At 36.5% G+C, this 12,940-nt stretch overlaps 1 protein-coding gene across 12 annotated transcripts in view; it reads right to left on the bottom strand.

Moving 5' to 3' along the window:
• The window catches only part of LOC149804782 (uncharacterized), a 41,845-nt gene that overhangs the window by 7,341 nt on the left and 21,564 nt on the right, over nucleotides 1-12,940 (bottom strand). For all 12 annotated transcript variants that reach the window (XM_089944527.1, XM_089944530.1, XM_089944483.1 and 9 more), the window contains one exon: nucleotides 1,515-1,780. In XM_089944527.1, the coding sequence (XP_089800653.1) occupies nucleotides 1,515-1,780 (266 nt within the window). The remainder of the gene's footprint in view (nucleotides 1-1,514; nucleotides 1,781-12,940) is intronic.

Raw genomic sequence — 12,940 nt, 5'->3', positions numbered from 1 at the left:
GGACTAACTAGACATCATACGTCTTTTGGTAAAAGCACAATAATAATATGACCAGCCATCCAGGATAAATAGTGATAAGATTTTAAATATGGCCATTGTAGTGGCCATAGTGGAGGTTAGATCAGCACCATTTTTTATGACCAATTAGACATCATAAGAAGACTTTCAGTGAAACGCTGATTAGACCGTTTATTCAGGAGTGGTGATAAGATTTTAAATATGGCCATTGTAGTGGCCATAGTGGAGGTTAGATCAGCACCATTTTTTAAGACCAATTAGACATCATAAGAAGACTTTCAGTGAAACGCTGATTAGACCGTTTATTCAGGAGTGGTGATAAGATTTTCAATTTGGCCACTGTGCTGGTCATACTGGAGGTTCAGAGAGCACCATTTTCATTTATGACCATCCAGGCATCATTAGAAGTCTTTGAGTAAAAACTTGATGTTGATATGACTATCCATTCAGAAGGAATAGCAATAGCAAGATTTTCAAGATGGCCACTGTGGCAGCCATACTGGATGTCCAAGTGGCACTGTTTTCATTTAGGACCAACCAGGCATCTTCTGGTGAAATCTCAAGGAAATATTACTTTTTGTTCAGAAGGAGTAGCAAATGAAAGAATTTCAAGATGTCTGCAGTGATAACTATATTGGAGATCAGACTGGCACCACTTTAGTTTAGGACCAACTAAATACCATAAGAAGTCTTCTTGTGGAAACCTCATGTCAGTATTACTTTCCTTTCAGAAGGAGTAGTGGTAACAATATGTCCAAGATGTCTTCTGTGGTAGCAATACTGGATGTCAAACTGGTACTATTTTTATTTACAAGTAGTTAGACATCATAAGAACTCTTCTGGTGAAAATCTCATGCTGATATGACCAGCCTTCCAGGATGAAAATCTATGATAAGATTTTCAAGAGAGCCACTGTGTTGGCCATATTAGCCATCAGATTGCTACCATTTTCATTTGGGACCAACTAAACATCAGGCTGATCTTACCATCCATTCAGGAGAAGCAGCAATAAAAAAAATTCAAGATGGCCACTGTGGCAGCCATACTGACTGTTTGAGCTGCACCATTTTCATTTAAGACTAGCATAACCATGGGATAAATGTGTGTTTCATAGCAATCCTCTAAATAATTTAGGAGGAGTAGCAGTAACAAACTTGTGCTAATGGACAGATGGCCGATGGACAAGAGACCATCCCATAAATTCTTCTGGTCTATGATAAGTAGAGCTAATAAATGAAAACATGTAATTCTGAAATCATATAACTCTCATTTAAACCTGTTTATCCAGCAAAATGGACTTATCTAACAAACACTAGCTTGCATTGGATAAACAAGTTTGGAGTTTTTTGTACTACAATTTGTTTTTTCTCCATGACTGTGAGTGAAAGCTCTGCACTTTAAGAATTTTAGAATTTTATCTAAAATGTGAATACATAATATCATTTTGTCTATAAAAAACGTAAACAGATTTGACTTTAGATGTCATTTTATCTTACCCATGACGTTCATGGCTGTGACTTCACACTGACAGTTTTTATCGATCTCCTGTATCAGAAAGTGGATTATCTCATTTATGCGGGTGTTATCACAGGTCTGGCAGCTGCAGTTAAACTTTAGTGTGATTGTATCCATATTATTCCATCTGTTCTCACAGATGGCAGAATTGTTTTTGCCAAAGGAAGGTGATGTGTACATAAACATGGAAGAGTCAAATGCTCTGTCCTTAGAACAGCGTGTTATGCTTTTATTTTCAGGAGTTTGACTGAAATCAGAAAATAAATACCAAAAATAGAAAATTCTGCAAAAAATATACAGGCAATTTTATGGTACTGTTTTCAATTCATTTACACATCAAGGCAAGTAAAAATTATTGTACCACTGCAGTATAACATCACTCATCCCATGGATTTATAAAAGTCCCCAAAACACTATTTTAAAATCTGGAGAATTACAGGGGGAACCTTGCTGTAACATACTTATTTTTAGCAACATGAAATTAGAAATCAGATGTACTGCTATTTAAATATGGAGGTGGATTACCGCCATAATTATATGCATGTATTTTCTAATCTTCCTTGAAGTGTTATTGTAAATGGCTGCTTGCAAGTGCTACTTTCATAATTCTATCCATTTACATTGTATTCTTCATTGATGCAAACTGTACATGTATGTGGCAGTTTTCAAGTGCTACTTTCCTTCTGTATTATTGTCAATGGCTGCTTGCAAGTGCTACATTCATAATTCTAGTCATTACTTTTCTATTCTTCATTGATGCAAGCTGTAAATGGCTGCTTGAAAGTGTTTAGATCTACTTTCCTTCTGCATCATTGTATCTTGCAGTTTGCCAACTACTAAACTGATTCTGTAGTTTTTCATATGGCAAATGCTATGTCAGTTATCACAAGGTTTTTTATATTCTGTTTATGAACTTGCCATATTACATTTACGTCATTCCAACTGCTGTTATCATGCAGATATGGCCTTGCAACAATGTAAATACTAAGTTTTATCAGCATCATCTTTGTTGTCCAACTCCTGTTGCCATCTGTTGTCATAATGGCATACTTGAGATTAGCATGGCATTGTGACAACATATGGCGCTGTAAATTTGTAAAGTTTCTCCATTACCAGAAATAATTAATGCTCCCCACAGAGCTTTACATCATTCATTTTGTGTCGAAAAACATTGTAACTCTTATTCGTCCCCTTTTTTAAGGTGTAAGTTAGCAACAAAATTTTGATAGTTCTCTAAAAGCATGTGTTTTTTCAAAGATCTAAGTGATGTATAGCAACTTTCAAAAACATAAATGCATACACTGCAGGAGGGTGGTCCATCTTCTTCAATGGCAGTTTGACACACTTAAGTATTGACCTGCGTCCTTTAAGAAATCTACTTCTTAGTGATATCTCTCATTATTTTGGAAACATTAGTTATTTTAGCAAAGGAAGGATCAGAAATGACAATGATATATTCCCACGTACTCTTCTTAATGAGTTTTCATCAAATGACCCCTGGTTGTAAGGATCGTATTATAAGCCACCCATTTTGATGCACCTCACAGACGTCTATCTTTTCCTGTGATACTATTGTACACAAGGACCGTCGAAAATAATGTTTCAGAGCAATATCAATAGCATATAAAAATAGTTTAAAGGTAAAATGACATTAAAAAATTAAGTATTACTTAAGGTTTTCTTATTCTTATCACAATCTTCAGTTTGGAACATATTTTGTCGCAAAAACTGAAATAATAAAATTCTGGAAAATCATGTTCATATCGTGATAAAAATGTTTACTTGCGATTAGAAGTATTAGATTTAGTGTATGATTGTTTTCCAATACTTATTTTGCATTTTTAATGTACAGAACCTCAACCTTTGAATGCATTAAAAAAACAGCCTTAAAACTGGTTTGCATCCTTTAAAACTTTTGTCTCTAAAAGTGGAAATAATCAGAGACAAAAGACATAATGTTACAGGAGATTTTACTTTTATTTATTGTAATTCTTACCATTATCAAACCAATTAAAAATAATAATTTGGTTAAAGATTCTTAAAATTATAAATATAGTACTCTTAGGTTCTAATTATTCAACTGCTCTTTGCCACATTAAAGGTTTTTTAAAAAATTTAAAAGAATTTTGAAATATGAATGTATTGATGCATGATTCTGACTTATTAAGTGTGCTGCTCTTTGCAATATAAAAGTAGTTTAGTGAATTATCTATGATCAAAGAGAGAGAGAAAAGAGAGAGAGAGAATGCACAAAAAAACAGTATATTTCATTAAGTTATTGTAATTGTATACATGTATCCTAGGTTGATGAGCATGGTTTGAGACAGTCATAGAGTCTTTCCTTCAGTGAGTATCAACAAGAGAAAAAACTCTACTTATCTTACTTGATAATTATACAGGGTAGAATTGTACCGATCGCTGTCTTTTTATTTGGTTTTATTTTATATAACTGCCTACATGTATTCTGGGTAGCTGAGGGTGTTTTAGGAGTTTTTTTGCTGTTTTAGGGTAGTCATGGGGTCTTTCATTTAGTGATAATTACCAACATAGGGAAAAAGCTCTTCTGATCTTACTCAATAATTATACAATTCAGGATTTTATTGATCCATGTCTTTTTTAAGGTTTGATTCAATATAATTGCATACATGTATCCTGGCTGGTGCATAACCATCAAATGACATAAATATAAAAGAAATCTGTATAATTTGAATAATTACCTTCTTGTTATATATATATATATATATATATATATATATATATATATATATATATATATATATATATATATATATATAAACTGCCACTGTAGACTGCAGGTTAACAGTAAACATTAATTTCATAGGGATGAGAGAATAAACAGAATCTTCATCTCTGATGTACTATTTTCTCTCTCTCTCTCTCATGAATGAAGAACAAAGAGAAAGCATGGCCCTGAGGTGCAATTATCTGCAATTTACTCAAGCCCTATGAGGTCGTTACTGATACAAAAAGCAGAATTTGCACTGCACTCTAAAATAATAAAACATGCTCTAAATTGATAACATTGTGAATGAGAATATATAAACAAATCAGACCTTAAACCTTGCTTGTAACTGGCTACCCTATTCTGCCACCATGCGGTAGTGGTAAATTACACCCACAAAATGTCCAAATAAAAATGGGGTGGGAAGGGTCAGCGGAAGTATAATGTTGAGTAAATACATCTTATTGTATACAATTTGATACCAGGTACATTCAATTTGTATTGTACTTCTTGCAGGCCACCTCTCTTCAGAATATTAATACTGAGAAATCAGCTGACTGTAATGCGGTAATATAATTTGAATATTTTAAATAAGATGCACAAACATGCCTTAAAGTGGTTGCTAGAGTCACAGGAGTAGTTATATTGTAAGAAATTGACGTCACAGCGCCATCTGTTGTCATAATGAGGCATTATTTTATGCTAAAAACTTCCATGATGCTAACATGCAACCGGCTTGATGCTACATTGTAATCATGATTTTAGAAGGTGCAATCTGTGTAACTTGTGATATAGCAAGTTTATAAATAGAATATTAAAACGTGTAATAACTGACATAGCATTTGCATATGACAAACTAAAGAATCAATTCAGCAGTTGTCAAATTGCGAGATGCAATAACACAGAAGGAAAGTAGATATAAGCACTTGCAAGCAGCCATTTACAGCTTGCATCAATGAAAAATAGAAAATTCATGACTAGAATTATGAATGTAGCACTTGCAAGCAGCCATTGACAATAATGCAGAAGGAAAGTAACACTTGCAAACTGCCACATACAGTTTGCATCAAGGAAGAATACAATGTAAATGGATAGAATTATGCAAGTAGCACTTGCAAGCAGCCATTTGCAATAATGCATCAAGGAAGATTAGAAAATACAGGCAGAGAATTATGGCAGTAACTCCCCTCTTTATTTAAAACACAAGTAAAGTTTTATGTATATTTAATTTGTATTTGTGATTATCTTTGCCATAAATGAGGACAGGAGTTGAACCTACCTGATTAATGTGGGGTTTTTTTGTAAGCAACATATTATGTAGCTAATTATTGTCTATGATTTTACATCATTTTCACTTGGAGGTAAACATGTTTATGTGACCTTTTGACCTGGGAAGTTTCTAGAAGGGATATTGTTTATGAATCTGATGTGAAACTTACCATCATCCTGGTTTTGTTATTGTGTCTTTTTATTTTTAGGGATGCTTACTTCAGAATTGTTCATTCCTATCTTAACATCACTCTTTAAAGAAATCAATTTTAGTTGTGTTCAGTTAATATCTGAGAGAGGATTTATTTATTTAAATTATTCACTGGAATTACAAAATGTTCAATATTATTTGTTAACTAAATCACAAATTTGGAATTATTATGAATTCATTTAGAGACATTTCACATTATCTCATTGTGATACAGTAAGACTATTAGCACATCAACACTATCTCAGGCTATTGGTACATTAGCACATTCAAGATTGGAATTAATTTTGAACACCACTGGAATTCACTGGGAATAACACTATAACTTTGGACTTGTGACAGAAGTTTAAGGACTACTGGTAAGTTCTTTTTAAATTTTCACTTTGTATTATAGAAAAATAAATTATTTTTTGCAAAACTTGTTCATTTTTTCTCTTTACTATTACTTAGTTTAATATCAGTGTTGTAAAAAATTGTTTAATAACAAATAGAAATAATTAAATCAAGGGTAAGAAAGTCAGATATGACTAACATTTATTGCTTTAAACATTTAAAACTGTGAATATGTCATGGAGCCATGCTATTTCAATCCCCTGGAAGATCTTAACACAAACTGTTACACAAATTGGCAGCTTCTTGTACAACCAACACTACAGCCATCAACAAACAATTGCCTAGTGTATGAAAATTACTAAACAGATCATAAACAAGACTGAATAATCTTTACATATCTTGGGAGTGCAATTAAAAAGACTTCTTGACCAGTGTACTATTGTGACAATAAACATGCAAGGTATTGAGGGGGGTGGGCATAAACTAAATTTGATGATGTAATACTTACCTGTTGCTATTACATAGTTGCTACTTTTCCTGGAGGAAAATACCCTCACCATGTGACAAAATTTTCATCCTCCCATTAGTGTGAAGAGGAAGATTCTAGAACAATGGATCACCTTGCAAGACACTCCCAACATACTGCCCATACATAATGCCACCCATTATTCTTTTCGAGGAAGAAGCCTAACATAGTGGAACATCAATGCAAGATGGAAAGATGGAATTGGGCAATAGCAACAGGTAAGGATTACATCACTAAAATTAGTTTACCACCCTTCCAACCAATAAAACTACATTTTAAAAACAGTACTATCATACCTATTACTACTGCATAGCTGAAATGGTCAATATGGTGGGAGGCAAATAAAAAAACAAATACAATCAATGCTCACCTTTGTTACAGAAGGAGTCTGCAATAATGAATGGGCCAGTGAGAAAATGTCTTCACCTTGGTGGGCTAACATGTGAAGGTAAAAAGAGAAAGTAGTGTGAGAGAACCTTTAATGGGGGAGGAAATTGTGCTTCCTATCTTTCCTTCTCCCTTTAGAAGCTGACAAGTAAAAACACATGGCTGAGAATGGGGATCTCAGTCAAGAGTAGAGTGAATGACAGAATCTGGTTTTTTGCTATAAGAAAACCTGGTTGACAAATGAAAGAAACTGACTCATAAATCCCAATGAACCTGATACAGCACTTCTCTAAAGATAGAACATGAAGCTCACTCCTTGGCTTGCAGATGATATGACAAGCAAGAGCACCATCTTGAGGGTAAGGTTCTCAAAGACAGCGTCACCCAAAGATTCATAGGGGGATTTATTAAGAGACCACAAGAAATGAGAAATATTCCATTCAGGCATCGAGAGTGAGACATCGGTCTTTGCAGTTTGAAATCCCTGGCCAGGTATTTTGACACTTTGAGAGTGTTGGAAAGAGCTGGTCAATAGCTCTATATAGTTGAAACTGAGCATTGTTTTTCTTCGAAAATAAAGAGAAGAAAATCAACCACTTAGGATTGACATGTAATACACAAAAGATACTCCACTGGGCCATACACCCAAGATGTTGATCTTCTCCTGGACTGAATGATGAACATGGCAATTTGGATCAAAAACTTCCCTTTGCAGAGTGATCATTTGAGAAATAACCAAGTATGAAGGTAAAGAATCTAGGGTTTTGTGTAGGAGAAAACCCTTGAGCTGTGACAGGAGGTCCCTCCTCTGAGTTAAGGTCCAGGGACAGTATACCAGCAGACTGAGAATATCATTGATTCATGATTAATGGGGCCACAGAGAGGCAATCAAAATGAGCCAAGCAGTGAAGTGTCTTTGTGTAGGACCTGAACGATAATCTAAAAGGTGGGAAGTGAACTGATGATCCTACTTAAGGCTGAAAACATCTGCTGCCCAGACCCTCTAGTTGGGGACTGGGGAAATGTCAAAGGGGAACTTGCTGTTTAACTTGGAGTTAAGCAAGTCCAGCAAAGCAGTTCCTCAAAGTTGGAACAGGGTGTCTGCTATGAATTGGTGGAATGACCATTCTATGATGGACTATCTGCCATTTCCTTGACACTCTCCTAAAGTATTCTTTCTGCCAGGAATGTAGGGAACTCGGAGAGTAATTCCTTCTGAAGTTGCCCAGTGATGTAGGCTCCAAGCCTCCATGATGAGAGAAGGTGCATGTATGTCTTCTTATCTCCGAGGTATGCTACCACCAATGTTTTTTCGGAGAAGACCATCACACAGTGACCTCTCAACTGGTAGATATACCTCTGAAGGCCAAAGAATACTGCCCTCATTTCCAAGTTATTGATGTGGAGTGTAGAACCAGCCATTCTAGCTCTAATAGATGCCCATCCCTGAATCTCATGCATCTGCGATCAGGTTAAAGTGGGATTAGGGAGTGGGTGCATGGGGACTCCTGACAGAAACTGGTCCTGATTTGTCCACCAAATCATCTGATGTTGGAAATCCCGAACCCAAAAAAACGGGAGCATTCAAGGGGTCCCTGTGCAGTTTCCTACACTGTTTAAAGGAGACACTGGATTGGACACAATGTGCAGTCTCCCTGGCAGAACCAGGTCCACTGTGGAGTTCAAGGTCCTCAGCTGAAAAAGAAAAAGACAAGTTGATAATGTTATCTGTACTATTAGTGTCTCCAAAAGGGACAGGATCGTGTCTGCTTGGTCCTGGGGGACACATACTGATCCTTTTTTTGTTAGGAAGTTCGTCCTAAAATAGACAAATCTTGAAATGGAGTGAGTTCTGATTTCTCCCAGAAGACCCAGGCTGGTCACTATGGACCAACAGTGAGACAGATCTAGTCGGAGGGACTCTAGCCAGTCATTGTGTAGTCCAATAAATTAGACCCCATGAATCTGTGTTGATACTGATGGATGATTTGTTGGTATGAGCTCACCTGTTCATTAAAATGTGCAATTCTGCTGCATGCAAATCTTTCCAGAACACTCCAGTGCAAGGTTTAGACAAATAACAGTACGTGGTAACAGCCATATCTAGCACAAATTTCAAAATGGCCACAGGACTTATGGTTGTGCTATTCCATGTGGTTTTACATTTCATTGAACACTGGATTACACTGGAAATATTCTGTTCATATCGCCAAAAGGACCCATCAACTTACAATAGCTCAGGAGATGCAAGAAATACTGGAAAATGTCTAAAATGTACACAGATTTGTCTGCAAACTAAGCCTGAACTTCATGAATAGGTGCTATCAGACACTCAGATTTGGGGGTCTGATTTATCGGACAAGTCATTGTGGCTCAATCAACTGTCAAAATATTGGAGGATTAGGATACCTAGTGACCTGGGGCCCCAGGTGGCTGAGTAATCTTATTTGCATGGCGTTACTAATCAATGCCATCTCACCCCAGCACATGGGTTGGAGTTTAGGACTCAGCCTATGTGGGTATGTGAGAAAGCTTGCCAGTAGATTCCAGTGGGTTAGCAGTTTTTACTGGGGTCTTCCTGGGTTCTTCTTCTTATACTGGCCACCATGTATAGCCTATCGTAATCTGAAAAATGGGGATAAACCAACAGCAACAACCTAGTGACCTTAAATGGGCTGCAACTACTACCACGACCCTGGTAAAAGTTCTGGTTGTGGAGGTTCAGCCAAACAGCATAGCTTGAAAATGGAAGTAAGATAGGGATGCAAAGGTGTGAATCCTAAAGACTGATGGAGACAGCCCAGGTCTTACTGCATTCCTGACTGAGGTTGTGATCACCAGGTTGATTAGTTCCTGCAGCAGAAATCTGTTGATAATTAGAACAGACTTTTCCCCTTTCTTGAAAAACAGGAAAATCCAGTAGTTGAAGGCCAGAGTTTGGTCACTTAACACCCTCTCTACTGCACCAGGAAAGTCCAGGAACAGAGGGCTGGAGATTGGGGTTTTTAACACCCTCTATACACAACCTTCTGAAGAAGGGAGTGAACCTTTTTCTTAAATTGCACCAAATTTAACTGGCAGAAGAAAATGAGAGCCTTTACAAGAAGGAGATCCTGCAGCTGAAGCTGGTAACCATCTTTAATTATTGAAAGGACCCAGTCATTGACCATCATGCCAAAACCAAGCCTATGAAAAGAGACTTAGTCTGGTTCCAATAGGAACCAAAGGAGGAGGTAAGCTCTGCAGAAGATGGAGCGAGTCTTTAGGGAAAGAGGGAGGGTATGCTAACTTCCTCCCTGGGTCTTTGCTAACTGCCCTTCTAGGGCCAGAGTCTTATCATTGCAGAGGTGAAGAAGTACCATTGACAAGACCATGGACAAGGAAAATACATGCTTACAAGTTTTTACCACTGCTTCCAACAAACAATCAATGGCAGCAGAGATTCCTTTTTCAGCAGGCACAATGAGACTGCTAGAAAAAGTCAGCATGTATGGCTATGGTTACTATAGACTTAGCCTTTTGCTACATGGATTCTATTTCACTGGAAGGTGGCCATAGGTCCCCATAGAAATGCCTGCTGGAGCTGTTTCAGCATCCAAAGTGGGTGGATTAGTGGGCCAGGAAGGGGTATGGACCTTATAGCTAGAAGAGGCTACCAAGGGTCACAAGACAGATGCAGAGACAGACCATGTCTTACATTGGCCAACAAAGTCTTGGCAGTTACTAAACCTTTGAGCGAGCGCCTTGATTATGACCAAGTGGGGAAGTAAGAGATCTAGTTGAGAGTTTGCCCCAGAAAGTCCAGGACACAGGTCACTAGGCAAAAGGTGGTAAACCTCATTTACTGCTTTACTGAAAGACCAGCTCTCCACCTCCTCTGCCTCCTTAAGCTACAGGTGAGAGGGGACAGGCAACCCAAAGAATAAGGATACCATATCAGTGTGTTCTGTGTCAAACTCATTTGTTTGCATCACTCAGGACAGAAAGGACATCTTCATCCTGCAATAATGACAGGTATGATATTACTGATATTAAAATTTAGTCTATTATCTTCAACAAATGATCTTTCCTCAAACAAAACAGTTGTTTGGAAAAGACTTATAATGGTTTCCAGTCCAAACTTAAGCTTATCCCATATGGCAGCCAGGTCCAATCAACAGCATTATGTTGAATTCATATTCTACAAAATTGCTCCCACTATTTGCTCCCACTGTTTCTTCAGAATATAACCTATGTATTTGTCTCCTGAAAAAATTATGCCATTTAAACTCCTAGTGTTTGCAAAGCAGCAAATACAACATGGGTGTACAAGTACCATGACACTGACTCAAGTTCATAAAGAGCCATGATTATGCACAGATGCATAATAAGACAATTTTACAATTAACAGATCATCATGCAGTAAGCTTCATTAGGCTTCTGTCACAAAATGCACCACAAAGGGCTCTTCTCACTACAATTTGCTTGGCAGGGCCTTAAACTAAGGAAACTGTGCATGCCTGCCATGTCAAGCAAAAAACAATATTTTTTATTTCCATCCCTTATGACACGATTGTATTTTTAAAAAACATACTGGTAAATCTGTTTTTAAAAGAAGAGAGAGACTTCTTGACATTGCAGTATATGCCCTTAATCTGTAGCCTGTAAAAACAATAACAGTCATAATTAACATTCATGTGTAATGCTCATGGAATACTGTCACTCCTGGGCAACTTATATAGTTAACTGTCATAAAGATGATTGGTAGCTGTTGTGGAATTTATTGTAAGGTCAGCACAATACTAGTTGAATAGTGCCAATTAAAAGTAGTTTCAAAACCATGAAGAAAATAACTGCCACAAAAACTATAGGAAGAAAAGATCTTCAAATGAAACAAGAAGCACTAAACAATGCAAGTTAAAACTGTAAAGCTGTTAAAATTCTGCATGAGGTATATTTGTGAGGGTTTAGCATGTTTACAGCAGTGTTACATCTATGGTGAGTCCTCGTATTAGAACTATTGGTCAAATGCTTTATATTGCAGTGTGATCTTAGAACTATTGATCATGTGCTTTACATGGCATTGTGATCTTTAAAACATATAGACATGCATTTTATATTGCAATGTATAAGGATTTAGCATGTTTACAGCAGTGTTATATCTATGAGGGGTCCACGTTGATGTGTGATGAGCATGTTTTTAAGAACAATCAGCAATGAAATTCATTGGCAGTGGATGCAACCAACTCTAATGAAATAAATACCTGTATCTATTATATAATTTTCTAACTGTTTATTGTTTTGCACCTGCAGTTGGCAGTTGTTTTCCTCCCTGTTACTTCTTAGTCAAATGTGATGTTTGACCTCATGCAGTGACCACACTAGGGTTCACTTCCGGGTCATTGCTGGTTTTGATTCATGCTTCCAAAATTTCTGAAGTTTTGTAGAAGACTATTTTTATATTTCTCCACAAAGAAATTGTACTCTATGTGAGGTAATTATTATTTAATGAATTTTTATCATGTTACTGTAAAAATTGTGTTGTTCTTCATTGAATATTCTTATTTTCTTGAATATCTTTTGTAGTGGGGGGTAAGATTTTCCACAAGGTTTTCTGCAGAATGCTGTATGAATTCTGAAGAATTCCATATGCTGTACTGGATTCCATAGGGTAGATAAACCAGAAGCTTGGCAGAATCTGGAGAATGGTCAAATGTTTATCTTGGGGAACCATCCCCATTTTAGGTCAGAAACCAAATTTTTAGTACATATATTAAATTTAATAGTATTTCAACTTGTAGTAAATAAAACTGATTTGATCATTGTCTATTTCAGATAAGGGAGGGGGAAGTAATAAGTAAAATCATTGTATACAAATGATTTCTCTAACATTATAGGCATACAGCTTTAATTTTCATATAACAAAGAATAACTATCCATATGAAGGTTTAGTGATCTGAAA

This window comes from Sinohyriopsis cumingii, chromosome 2 (genome assembly GCF_028554795.1).
Source record: "Sinohyriopsis cumingii isolate HCF-2022 chromosome 2, ASM2855479v2, whole genome shotgun sequence".
NCBI classification, from domain to species: Eukaryota; Metazoa; Mollusca; class Bivalvia; order Unionida; family Unionidae; genus Sinohyriopsis; species Sinohyriopsis cumingii.
Note: the sequence above shows the minus strand (reverse complement) of the source record. Positions and strands in the feature narration are given on the sequence as shown.